The sequence below is a fragment of the Salmo salar genome, chromosome 28, assembly GCF_965601325.2.
Source record: "Salmo salar chromosome 28, fSalSal1, whole genome shotgun sequence".
NCBI lineage: Eukaryota > Metazoa > Chordata > Actinopteri > Salmoniformes > Salmonidae > Salmo > Salmo salar.
The window spans coordinates 39,563,374-39,577,616 of record NC_138318.1 but is presented as its reverse complement, the minus strand read 5'-3'; the positions used below and the strand labels follow the sequence as shown (position 1 = coordinate 39,577,616).

Here is a 14,243-nt window from a genome sequence, read left to right as displayed (position 1 = left end):
TAGTAGTGATGGTGGTAGTAGTGATGGTGGTAGTAGTGGTGGTAGTGATGGTGGTAGTGATGGTGGTGGTAGTGATGGTGGTAGTGACGATGGTAGTAGTGATGGTGGTAGTGTTGGTAGTGATGGTAGTAGTGGTGGTGGTAGTAGTGATGGTGGTGGTGGTAGTAGTGATGGTGGTAGTAGTGGTGGTAGTGATGGTGGTAGTGATGGTGGTAGTAGTGATGGTGGTGGTAGTGATGGTGGTAGTGACAGTGGTAGTAGTGATGGTGGTGGTGGTAGTAGTGATAGTGGTGGTGGTAGTAGTGATGGTGGTAGTAGTGATGGTGGTGGTGGTAGTGATGGTGGTAGTGACAGAGGTAGTAGTAATGGTGGTGGTGGTAGTAGTGAAGGTATTAGTGATGGTGGTGGTAGTGGTGAAAGTGATGGTAGTAGTGATGGTGGTAGTGATGCTGGTAGTACTAGTGATGGTGGTAGTGATGGTGGTGGTAATGGTGGTAGTGATGGTAGTAGTGATGGTGGTAGTGATGTGGTAGTACTAGTGATGGTGGTAGTACTAGTGATGGTGGTAGTGATGGTGGTGGTAGTGGTGAAAGTGATGGTGGTAGTGATGGTGGTAGTGATGGTGGTAGTACTAGTGATGGTGGTAGTAGTGATGGTGGTGGTAGTACTAGTGATGGTGGTAGTACTAGTGATGGTGGTAGTAGTGATGGTGGTGGTAGTACTAGTGATGGTGGTAGTGATGGTGGTAGTACTAGTGATGGTGGTAGTAGTGATGGTGGTGGTAGTACTAGTGATGGTTGTAGTGATGGTGGTAGTACTAGTGATGGTGGTAGGGATGGTGGTGGTAATGCAGCTACTTGGCTTCAAATCATCCCCTCTATATTTAATGGTCAATTACCATTTGTGATTAAGTAGCCTACCAATTATGTGTTTAAAGGCGTAATCTGTAATTGATACATCCATTTTTGGACATTTAAAATATTGATGTACAGAGCATTCAGACATTACTCAGACCGCTTGACTTTTTCTACATTTTGTTAAATTACAGCCTTATTCTAAAATCGATTTAAATCGTTTTTTTCCCCTCATCAATCTACACACAATACCCCATAATGACAAAAACATATTTTTTTTGCTAATTTATATAAACAAAAAAAAACTGAAATATCACATTTACATAAGTATTCAGACCCTTTACTCAGTACTTTGTTGAAGCACCTTAGGTAACGATTACAGCCTTGAGTCGTCTTGGGTATGAAACTACGAGCTGTAATGCGATGCTACTGGCGGCAGGAGAGCGGAAACTGATTTACAACGGTTGTGTTTAATAACCATATACCACCGTCAACAGAATAATAAAATAAACGGGTCAAACAAAACCCGATAAATACCAGCATACCGTGCAAAAGCACTACAACAAACAATTACAGACGAGGACATGGGGGGGGGGAGAACAGAGGGTTAAATACACAACATGTAATTGATGGAATTGAAACCAGGTGTGATGGAAGACAAGACAAAACCAACGGAAAATGAAAAGTGGATCGGCGATGGCTAGAAGGTCGGTGACGTCGACCGCCGAACGCCGCCCGGACAAGGAGAGGAACCGACTTCGGCGGAAGTTGTGACACAAGCTTGTCACACCTGTATTTGGGGAGTTCCTCCCATTCTTCTCTGCAGATCCTCTCAAGCTCTGTCGGGTTGGATGGGGAGCGTCGCTGATCACATCTCTCTAGAGATGTTCGATCAGGTTCTGGAGCAGGTTTTCATCAAGGATCTCTCTGTACTTTGCTCCGTTCATCTTTCCCCTCGATCCTGACTAGTCTCTCTGTCCCTGCCGCTGAAAAACATTCCCACAGCATGATGCTGCTACCACCATGCTTCACCGTAGGGATGGTGCCAGGTTTCCTCCAGAAGTGACGCTTAGAATTTAGGCCAAAGACTTCAATCTTGGTTTCATCAGACCAGAGAATCTTGTTTCTCATGGTCTGAGAGTCTTTCGGTGCCTTTTGGCAAAATCCAAGCGGGCTGTCATGTGCCTTTTACTGAGGAGTGGCTTCCGTCTGGCCACTCTACCATAAAAGCCTGATTGGTGGAGTGCTGCAGAGATGGTTGTCCTTCTGGAAGGTTCTCCCATCTCCACAGAGGAACTCTGGAGCTCTGTCAGAGTGACCATGGGGTTCTTGGTCAAGTCCCTAACCAAGGCTCTTCTCCCCCGATTGCTCAGTTTGGCCGGGCGGCCATCTCTAGGGAGAGTCTTGGTGGTTCCCAACTTCTTCCATTTAAGAATGATGGAGGCCACTGTGTTATTGGGGACCTTCAATGCTGCAGAAATGTTTTGGTACCCTTCCCCAGATCTGTGCCTTGACACAATCCTGTCCCTCATGGCTTGGTTTTTGTTCTGAGATGCACTGTCAACTGTGGGACCTTATAAGGGTGTCCAAATCATGTCAAATCTATTGAATTTATCACAGGTGGACTCCAATCAAGTTGTAGAAACATCTCAAGGATGATCAATGGAAACAGGATGCACCTGAGCTCAGTGTTGAGTCTCATAGCAAAGGGTCTGAATACTTATGTAAATAAGATATTTCTGTTTTTTATTATTGATACATTTTCAAAAATGTCAAATTTTTTTGGGGGGGTTTTCATTATAGAGTATTGTGTGTAGATTGATGAGGATTTTATTTATTTAATTCATTTTAGAATAAGGCTGTAACGTAACAAAATGTGGAAAAATTCAAAGGGTCTGAGTACTTTCTGAAGCCACTGTATTGATCCTTTACGAATATTACTTGTAAATGGCTCATGAGCTTAGTTCAACTGTAGTACCCTCATCAGAACCCAAAAATGTAGCTTATCTTACTGTATAGCCTCAAAACATGGCTAATACTATCCTTTTGATATCATGGGTGGTCAGTCCTTGCATATATAGCTGTTTTGGCTTATATTGAGAGTGGTTACATTTCTCCAGCACCATCCCTCAGCATTTTACAAAAACAGTTTGAATTGCAGAGAATTGCAAACAACTTTGCAAAAAAGGAAAACATTTTTTTTTTTTGTATATCATATTCATTACTGTATCTCAACGGTTTTATGAATACAACAGGAAATAGTCAGGGAAATATCAAAGAACATTACTGTCGATCTCAGGTTATTGAGGTATATACTATTTTTCACAAAATATTTGTTTTCAAATTATAAATGATATTGTATGTGAATGGCATAATGGGGTAAAGCAATGAAAAGAAAGATAGTACTCCTTATGTCAGCCATCTTGACAATGTTCTGGCTATCAATCGATATCTATAGATTTTTTATAAATGTTGTATCAATGTGTGTCTGTCCTGCTCCTCTGTGTGTTAAGAACTCTGTGCAGAGAACAGCCATTGGACTTGACTAGACAGGGGCTGTTCTAGTTGGTAAGATAGCGCAAACAGATCTTGGACCAGGCTACAAGGAAAGCCTAAAAACAGACTGATTGCCCATGGTTCTGTGTTCTAGAACCCAAAGACTGATTTCCCAAAGTTCTGTGTTCTAGAACCTAAAGACTGATTGCCCAAAGTTCTGTGTTCTAGAACCTAAAGACTGATTTCCCATGGCTCTGGGCTCTGATAATCAGACAAAAGACTGACTTGTAGTCAGCAGCAGGTTCCTGTGGCAACACCAGTGGCTGGCAGCATGGTGGTGGGGTGCAGACCTGGGTTCAAAGACTATTTGAAATCTTTCAAATACTTTTAGTGATTGCTTTAGTCTGCATAGATGGGCGGGGTTTAAACTCACAACTCCTCTATTCATTCCATTATGCCAGGCAAGCTCAATCAAGCCCAGATAAAGTATTTTAAATTATTTTAAATGTTGTTTGAACCCAGGTCTAGGGGCCCTTTCTGCATGGAACATTGTGACTTTCGTGTGACACGGCTAGCTAAGTGTTAACATTATCTAACTCAGCCCCGCTGGGTCACACTTTGTCTGTCTGTGATTTGATAATAAGACGCCGTGAGGGGATTTGTGCTCTGTTTTGCCATCTCTGAAAAGAATAATATGTATATTCTGTATGTCTTCATTCAAGTACTGCTAAAACATTATTATTTTTTTGCTCACAGTGACAAAAAACATTCTAGAACATTCTAGAAGACATTCTAGAGGCTTCTTTTCTCTCTTTTTAGAACCAACAACATCCTTCCAAGTAGTTTGGCATGCGATAAGTCAGTCAGTCTACTACAGCAAGCAAACAAACAGTACCATTTCAATAGGCTGCAACCCCAAATGGTATCATATCTCCTATAGAGTGCACTACTTTTGACCAGGTCCTACAGGGGGATCATTTGGAAAATGTCCGCGAGTTATGAGGAATTGGTTTTAGTTAATTTGGGCCCTGGTCAAAAGTAGTGCTTTAGGAGATAGGGTACCGTTTCATAAAGTCAGAACCGACAAACAAGTCCACATGTCAACTCCTGCCTTTTTATAAAGGTTTAGAGTGTAAAGACTAAGGCCTCTGCAAATTCCAGAACATAAAACAAACCAGCCAAAATACAAAAAAAAATTGGATTAACATTAAAATCAAATAAAAACTAAAACGCAGACATACAGATCCATTCAGACAGGTCTGGACTGGTTCCAGTGGAGTGGACCAGGTGACTGGTTCCAGTGGAGGGGACCAGGTGACTGGTTCCCAAGCAGTGGATGGGATCAGGTGACTGGTTCCAGTGGATGGGACCAGGTGACTGGTTCCAGTGGAGTGGACCAGGTGACTGGTTCCAGTGGAGTGGACCAGGTGACTGGTTCCCAAGCAGTGGAGTGGACCAGGTGACTGGTTCCAGTGGAGTGGACCAGGTGACTGGTTCCAGTGGAGTGGACCAGGTGACTGGTTCCCAAGCAGTGGATGGGATCAGGTGACTTGTTCCCAAGCAGTGGAGTGGACCAGGTGATTGGTTCCAGTGGAGTGGACCAGGTGATTGGTTCCAGTGGAGTGGACCAGGTGACTGGTTCCCAAGCAGTGGATGGGATCAGGTGACTGGTTCCCAAGCAGTGGAGTGGACCAGGTGATTGGTTCCAGTGGAGTGGACCAGGTGATTGGTTCCAGTGGAGTGGACCAGGTGATTGGTTCCAGTGGAGTGGACCAGGTGACTGGTTCCCAAGCAGTGGATGGGATCAGGTGACTGGTTCCCAAGCAGTGGAGTGGACCAGGTGATTGGTTCCAGTGGAGTGGACCAGGTGATTGGTTCCAGTGGAGTGGACCAGGTGATTGGTTCCAGTGGAGTGGACCAGGTGACTGGTTCCAGTGGAGGGGACCAGGTGGATCAGGTGATTGGTGGATCAGGTGATTGGTGGATCAGGTGGTTGGTGGATCAGGTGATTGGTGGATCAGGTGATTGGTGGATCAGGTGACTGGTGGATCAGGTGGTTGGTGGATCAGGTGGATCAGGTGACTGGTGGATCAGGTGATTGGTGGATCAGGTGGTTGGTGGATCAGGTGACTGGTGGACCAGGTGGATCAGGTGATTGGTGGATCAGGTGGTTGATGGATCAGGTGGATCAGGTGACTGGTGGATCAGGTGACTGGTGGACCAGGTGACTGGTGCCGAATCCCCCACAGCTGTATTCATCAGTGCATACCGTAGCAAAACATTTTTCAACGGAAGTCGTAAAACAACTGTTTCTTATTGGACCAGTCCAGGTAGTCTCTCCCTGTTTCGGGCCAGTTTGCTTGCGTTTGGTGCTTAATGAACACATCCCTGCTGTCCTCCGTCCGTGTCTATAGGAGTGGTGACGCCCTCAGTGTTACCTCCTCTCTCTTCCCTCACCCAATGAGGTAACTGTGTGTTTCTGAAAAGTATCCCCTTGTTAGTAAATCCACCAATCACCTTCCCTCGTCCCTACGCATGTTTCCCGCCCCTTCCTGCTGCAGAAGGAATTGAGTCGCTGACACAGGAAGTCCAGACAGGAAGTACACACACCTGCTGGCAGGGAACATGTTGAGGGCGTGTGGTAGTGAGGGCGTATTGACTTGCGTGGTAGTGAGGGCGAGCAGTGGCTTCACTACCAGTCAGTTGTCCACCTTCACAGGGCCTGAGTCAGGGTTCGATGGTTCCTCCGTGCTGGGCTCTACCCTGGGGTCAACAGACTCTACCCTGGGGTCAACAGGCTCTACCCTGGGGTCAACAGGCTCTGCCCTGGGGTCAACAGGCTCTGCCCTGGGGTCAACAAACGCTACCCTGGGGTCAACAAACGCTACCCTGGGGTCAACAGGCTCTGCCCTGGGGTCAACTGGCTCTACCCTGGGGTCAACAGGCTCTGCCCTGGGGTCAACAGGCTCTACCCTGGGGTCAACAGACTCTACCCTGGGGTCAACAGACTCTACCCTGGGGTCAACAGGCTCTGCCCTGGGGTCAACAGGCTCTGCCCTAGGGTCAACAGGCTCTGCCCTGGGGTTAACAGGCTCTGCCCTGGGGTCAACAGGCTCTACCCTGGGGTCAACAGGCTCTGCCCTGGGGTCAACAGGCTCTGCCCTGGGGTCAACAGGCTCTGCCCTGGGGTCAACAGGTTCTGATGGAGCCCACACTCCTCTCACTCCACTGTCCTCCTCCTCTCCATTCACTATCTTCTCCCACTGGCCAAGGTTCTCCCTGTGGAAACACAATCATACTATGATCAAACGGCCAGTAGGAAGACTGTGTGTGTGTGTGTGTGTAGTCCATGTAATATATGGTGTGTGTAGTCCATGTAATATATGGTGTGTGTAGTCCATGTAATATATGGTGTGTTAGTCCATGTAATATATGGTGTGTGTAGTCCATGTAATATATGGTGTGTAGTCCATGTAATATATGGTGTGTGTTAGTCCATGTAATATATGGTGTGTTAGTCCATGTAATATATGGTGTGTGTAGTCCATGTAATATATGGTGTGTGTAGTCCATGTAATATATGGTGTGTGTTAGTCCATGTAATATATGGTGTGTTAGTCCATGTAATATATGGTGTGTGTAGTCCATGTAATATATGGTGTGTGTAGTCCATGTAATATATGGTGTGTTAGTCCATGTAATATATGGTGTGTTAGTCCATGTAATATATGGTGTGTAGTCCATGTAATATATGGTGTGTGTAGTCCATGTAATATATGGTGTGTGTAGTCCATGTAATATATGGTGTGTAGTCCATGTAATATATGGTGTTTGTAGTCCATGTAATATATGGTGTGTGTTAGTCCATGTAATATATGGTGTTTGTAGTCCATGTAATATATGGTGTGTGTAGTCCATGTAATATATGGTGTGTGTAGTCCATGTAATATATGGTGTGTAGTCCATGTAATATATGGTGTGTGTAGTCCATGTAATATATGGTGTGTGTAGTCCATGTAATATATGGTGTGTGTAGTCCATGTAATATATGGTGTGTTAGTCCATGTAATATATGGTGTGTAGTCCATGTAATATATGGTGTGTAGTCCATGTAATATATGGTGTGTGTAGTCCATGTAATATATGGTGTTTGTAGTCCATGTAATATATGGTGTGTGTAGTCCATGTAATATATGGTGTGTGTTAGTCCATGTAATATATGGTGTTTGTATTGTATATTACTCACTTGCAGGCTTGTAGAAGAGGACCAGAAGGGGGGAAGAGCTCAGATAAGGTAGTATAACATGGGAGTGCAACAGCATTGTAGAACCCCACCTAGCGAAACAGAGAAGGATAATGCAGGTTGTTGGATAATAACAACAATGCATTTCTGACAATGACCTAAAAACGTCCCCCTCACAGATCTGACGGGACTGGATGGGAAAGCAACATGACGGAAACTATGTGGAGCGGAGCTTTTGTTTCTGTTGTTTCCACCTGCACCCGTCTCAGGTCAGTAAAGGGGCGGGAACAAGGGCAGCCCAGGTAATGTTCTTAGTGTGTGTTTGTCTAGTTCTTACCTGCCCCTGAGGAACCTCTTCCTTCTTATCTCTGTCCAGCATAGGGATGGGCTGCATACCTATCTTCTTCATCTCATCCCCCTGTAGAGGAGAGGAAGAGGGAGAGGAGGAGGAGGAGAGGAAGAAGAGAGGAGAGGAAAAGGAGAGGAGGAGGAGAGGGAGAAGAGAGGAGAGGAATAGGAGAGGAAGAGGAGAGGGAGAGGAATAGGAGAGGAAGAGAATAGTTATTGGAGAGGAGAGGAGAGGAGAGGAGAGGAGAGGAGAGGAGAGGAGAGGAGAGGAGAGGAGAGGAGAGGAGAGGAGAGGAGAGGAGAGGAGAGGAGAGGAGAGGAGAGGAGAGGGAGGAGAGGAGAGGAGAGGAGAGAGAAGTAGGAAGAAAGAGAAGCGGTAGAATGCAAGAGGTTATTGAGACCAAAACAAAGTGACACCTGATGATGTTTTGAGTACTATGATTCATTCCTTTGTCATAACCCATTCATTCATAACCCATTCATAACCCATTCATACATAACCCATTCATTCATAACCCATTCATAACCCATTCATAACCCATTCATACATAACCCATTCATTCATAACCCATTCATTCATAACCCATTCATTCATAACCCATTCATTCATAACCCATTCATTCATAACCCATTCATACATAACCCATTCATACATAACCCATTCATTCATAACCCATTCATACATAACCCATTCATTCATAACCCATTCATTCATAACCCATTCATAACCCATTCATTCATAACCCATTCATAACCCATTCATTCATAACCCATTCATAACCCATTCATTCATAACCCATTCATAACCCATTCATTATTAATGAATTGATGAACTCTTTATAACAGTAGATGTGTAGTACACTCTTAGAAAAGAAGCTGCTATCTGGAATTACAAAGGGTTCTTCAATTGTCCCCATAGGAGAACCCTCTGAAAATAATAGTTTTTTTTGTTCCAGTAATACAATGTTCTCCACTAAAAGTTTCTAAGGAGAAAGTTTTTCACCACCAAAGGGTTCTACCTGGAACCTAAAAAAGGTTATCTTTTGGGGACAAACAAAGAACCCTTTTGGTGGTTGAGTGTAGTGAGTTATACTACTGTACCTCGGCCCAGAACTCAGCGTAGATATCATTGGCTGTGAGTCGCGTGATTGGCCACAGCTTGGTAACGGAACACAGGTCACATGCTGTCATCATCAGACCAATCACACGGTCCCTGGGGAAAGAGAAGTATTTGTTTTTATTTATATCTACAGTTTATTCAGGAAAGTATTTAGACCCTTTGACTTTCTCCACATTTTGTTACGTTACAGCCTTATTCTAAAATGGATTAAATAAAAAATAAAAAATCCCTCATCAATCTACACACGACCCGAAGCACACAGCCAAGACAAAGCAGGAGTGGCTTCGGGAAAAGTCTCTGAATGTCTTTTAGTGGCCCAGGCAGAGCCCAGACTTGAACCCGATCGAACATCTCTGGAGAGACCTGAAAATAGCTGTGCAGCGACGCTCCCCATCCAACCTGACAGAGCTTGAGAGGATCTGCAGAGAAGAATGGGAGAAACTCCCTAAATACAGGTGTGCCAAGCTTGTAGTGTCATACCCAAGAAGACTCAAGGCTGTAATCGCTGCCAAAGGTGCTTCAACAAAGTACTGAGTAAAGGGTCTGAATACTTATGTAAATGTGATATTTTTGCTTTGTCATTATGGGATATTGTGTGTAGATAGATGAGGGAAAAAAACTATTTAATCCATTTTAGAATAAGGCTGTAACGTAACAAAATGTGGAAAAGGTGAAAGGATCTGAATACTTTCCAAATGCACCGTATTTCCAGATGCATGAGAATGTGTAGCTGTCCCCTGACTCTATTAGTCTTTTATAACTTTTATAGCTGACCCAAACCACTGATGCTGACCCAAACCACTGTGATGCTGACCCAAACCACTGTGATGCTGACCCAAACCACTGTGATGCTGACCCAAAACACCATGATGCTGACCCAAAACACTGTGATGCTGACCCAAACCACTGATGCTGACCCAAACCACTGTGATGCTGACCCAAACCACTGTGATGCTGACCCAAACCACTGTGATGCTGACCCAAACCACTGTGATGCTGACCCAAAACACCATGATGCTGACCCAAAACACTGTGATGCTGACCCAAACCACTGTGATGCTGACCCAAACCACAGTGATGCTGACCCAAACCACCGTGATGCTGACCCAAACCACTGTGATGCTGACCCAAACCACTGTGATGCTGACCCAAACCACAGTGATGCTGACCCAAACCACTGTGATGCTGACCCAAACCACTGTGATGCTGACCCAAACCACCGTGATGCTGACCCAAACCACTGATGCTGACCCAAACCACTGTGATGCTGACCCAAACCACTGTGATGCTGACCCAAACCACTGTGATGCTGACCCAAAACACCATGATGCTGACCCAAACCACTGTGATGCTGACCCAAACCACTGTGATGCTGACCCAAACCACAGTGATGCTGACCCAAACCACCGTGATGCTGACCCAAACCACTGTGATGCTGACCCAAACCACCGTGATGCTGACCCAAACCACTGTGATGCTGACCCAAACCACTGTGATGCTGACCCAAACCACAGTGATGCTGACCCAAACCACAGTGATGCTGACCCAAACCACTGTGATGCTGACCCAAACCCCTGTGATGCTGACCCAAACCCCTGTGATGCTGACCCAAACCCCTGTGATGCTGACCCAATCCACCGTGATGCTGACCCAAACCACCGTGATGCTGACCCAAAACACTGTGATGCTGACCCAAACCACTGTGATGCTGACCCAAAACACCATGATGCTGACCCAAAACACTGTGATGCTGACCCAAACCACTGTGATGCTGACCCAAACCACAGTGATGCTGACCCAAACCACTGTGATGCTGACCCAAACCACAGTGATGCTGACCCAAACCACAGTGATGCTGACCCAAACCACAGTGATGCTGACCCAAACCACTGTGATGCTGACCCAAACCACTGTGATGCTGACCCAAACCCCTGTGATGCTGACCCAAACCCCTGTGATGCTGACCCAAACCACCGTGATGCTGACCCAAACCACCGTGATGCTGACCCAAAACACTATGATGCTGACCCAAACCACCGTGCTGCTGACCCAAACCACCGTGATGCTGACCCAAACCACCATGATGCTGACCCAAACCACAGTGATGCTGACCCAAACCACAGTGATGCTGACCCAAACCACAGTGATGCTGACCCAAACCACTGTGATGCTGACCCAAACCACACTGATGCTGACCCAAACCACACTGATGCTGACCCAAACCACCATGATGCTGACCCAAACCACCGTGATGCTGACCCAAACCACCGTGATGCTGACCCAAACCACTGTGCTGCTGACCCAAACCACCGTGATGCTGACCCAAACCACAGTGATGCTGACCCAAACCACCGTGATGCTGACCCAAACCACTGTGATGCTGACCCAAACCACCACTGATGCTGACCCAAACCACACTGATGCTGACCCAAACCACCGTGATGCTGACCCAAACCACCGTGATGCTGACCCAAACCACCGTGATGCTGACCCAAACCACTGTGCTGCTGACCCAAACCACCGTGATGCTGACCCAAACCACCATGATGCTGACCCAAACCACCATGATGCTGACCCAAACCACAGTGATGCTGACCCAAACCACTGTGATGCTGACCCAAACCACTGTGATGCTGACCCAAAACACTGTGATTCATTTTGTATTTTTTTTTCTCTCTCTTCACGTTGACCTGTTCAGCACGGTTCCAGCAACTATAGTGGATGTGTAACCATGGTAGCTCAGTAAGCTGGGTCTGACTTGGCTTGGTTCAGTTCAGCTCTTTAGTGTGAAAGCTCTTATTTAACCAGTGACATGTGCCTGTGGTTGTTGATGTCCTGCGTGTGCGTGTGTGTGTGTGTGTGTGTGTGTGTGTGTGTGTGTGTGTGTGTGTGTGTGTGTGTAACCTTAGACCTGTGTTGGTGGTTGTTCAGGTCCAGTGCTCCCGTGCTCAGTAGTTCAGCTAGCTGTTTGCGGTTGCCGAAGTAGAGCGCCAGATCTGTAGCGATGATGGCCTTGTGGATGACCTCTAGAACTTGCTCGTACTCACTGGAAGTCAGGTTGGAGAAAATATTGTGCCCTTCCAGCTATGGGAAACAAAGAGATCAATAAAAAGCAAAAGCTCTGCTTATGAGGCGTTCGGCTCAGCTAGGCTTAGGTGGGATACCCAGAGGGTACATCCTGAGGCGGAGACGTAGATCGTTTAACGTTGGGGTTAGTTAGGAATACTTCTCAGGGCCTTTAATGTTGGGGTTAGTTAGGAATACTTCTCAGGGCCTTTAATGTTGGGGTTAGTTAGGAATACTTCTCAGGGCCTTTAACGTTGGGGGTAGTTAGGAATACCTCTCAGGGCCTTTAACTTTGGGGTTAGTTAGGAATACTTCTCAGGGCCTTTATTAACGTTGGGGTTAGTTAGGAATACCTCTCAGGGCCTTTAACGTTGGGGGTAGTTAGGAATACTTCTCAGGGCCTTTAACGTTGGGGGTAGTTAGGAATACTTCTCTGGGCCTTTAACGTTGGGGGTAGTTAGGAATACCTCTCAGGGCCTTTAACGTTGGGGGTCGTTAGGAATACTTCTCAGGGCCTTTAACGTTGGGGGTAGTTAGGAATACTTCTCTGGGCCTATAACGTTGGGGGTAGTTAGGAATACTTCTCAGGGCCTTTAACGTTTTGGGTAGTTAGGAATACTTCTCAGGGCCTTTAACGTTGGGGGTAGTTAGGAATACCTCTCAGGGCCTTTAACGTTGGGGTTAGTTAGGAATACTTCTCAGGGCCTTTAACGTTGGGGTTAGTTAGGAATACTTCTCAGGGCCTTTAACGTTGGGGTTAGTTAGGAATACTTCTCAGGGCCTTTAACGTTGGGGTTAGTTAGGAATACTTCTCAGGGCCTTTATTAACGTTGGGGGTAGTTAGGAATACTTCTCAGGGCTGGGGTCAATATAAGAAGTAAATTGAAATTCCAATTTACAGGCTATCAATGTCTCAATCCACTTAAAAGTAAAAGTTATTTATTTTCCACTTTTGAAGTTTTAAATTCAAATGACTTTTTGTATGAATTACCTTAATTGAAATTGACCCCAACCCTGACAATTGGGAGGACAAGGATTCAAGGTATATGGTCATCATCTACCAATGATAAAGACTTGAATTGGGAGGAGACACAGGTTAATAACAATGTGAGTGTGTGGTATAACAGTGTGTGTGGTATAACAGTGTGTGGTATAACAGTGTGTGTGGTATAACAGTGTGTGGTATAACAGTGTGTGTGGTGTAACAGTGTGTGTGGTATAACAGTGTGTGGTATAACAGTGTGTGGTATAACAGTGTGTGTGGTGTAACAGTGTGTGGTATAACAGTGTGTGGTATAACAGTGTGTGAGGTATAACAGTGTGTGGTATAACAGTGTGTGGTATAACAGTGTGTGGTATAACAGTGTGGGGTATAACAGTGTGGGGTATAACAGTGTGTGTGGTATAACAGTGTGGGGTATAACAGTGTGTGGTATAACAGTGTGGGGTATAACAGTGTGGGGTATAACAGTGTGTGGTGTAACAGTGTGTGGTATAACAGTGTGTGGTATAACAGTGTGTGGTATAACAGTGTGTGGTATAACAGTGTGTGTGGTATAACAGTGTGCGGTATAACAGTGTGTGTGGTATAACAGTGTGTGGTATAACAGTGTGTGTGGTATAACAGTGTGTGTGGTATAACAGTGTGGGGTATAACAGTGTGTGGTATAACAGTGTGGGGTATAACAGTGTGGGGTATAACAGTGTGTGGTGTAACAGTGTGCGGTATAACAGTGTGAGGTGTAACAGTGTGTGTGGTATAACAGTGTGGGGTATAACAGTGTGGGGTATAACAGTGTGTGGTGTAACAGTGTGTGGTATAACAGTGTGGGGTATAACAGTGTGGGGTATAACAGTGTGTGGTGTAACAGTGTGTGGTATAACAGTGTGTGGTATAACAGTGTGTGGTATAACAGTGTGTGGTATAACAGTGTGTGGTGTAAAAGTGTGTGGTATAAAAGTGTGCGGTATAACAGTGTGTGTGGTATAACAGTGTGTGGTGTAACAGTGTGAGGTACAACAGTGTGAGGTATAACAGTGTGTGGTGTAACAGTGTGGTATAACAGTGTGTGGTATAACAGTGTGCGGTATAACAGTGTGTGGTATAACAGTGTGT

The 14,243-nt window shown here is 45.5% G+C and overlaps 1 protein-coding gene across 1 annotated transcript in view; it reads right to left on the bottom strand.

The window, feature by feature from the left end:
• Nucleotides 1-882: 882 nt before the first annotated feature.
• Nucleotides 883-14,243, bottom strand: part of LOC106589947 (cAMP and cAMP-inhibited cGMP 3',5'-cyclic phosphodiesterase 10A) — a 97,076-nt gene continuing 83,715 nt past the window's right edge. Inside the window, exons 17-21 of the mRNA XM_082970594.1 lie at nucleotides 11,973-12,145; nucleotides 9,043-9,154; nucleotides 7,931-8,011; nucleotides 7,597-7,685; nucleotides 883-6,629 (exon numbers count right to left, since the gene is read on the bottom strand). Of these exons, the coding sequence (XP_082826720.1) occupies nucleotides 6,050-6,629; nucleotides 7,597-7,685; nucleotides 7,931-8,011; nucleotides 9,043-9,154; nucleotides 11,973-12,145 (1,035 nt within the window). The 3' untranslated portion in view covers nucleotides 883-6,049. The remainder of the gene's footprint in view (nucleotides 6,630-7,596; nucleotides 7,686-7,930; nucleotides 8,012-9,042; nucleotides 9,155-11,972; nucleotides 12,146-14,243) is intronic.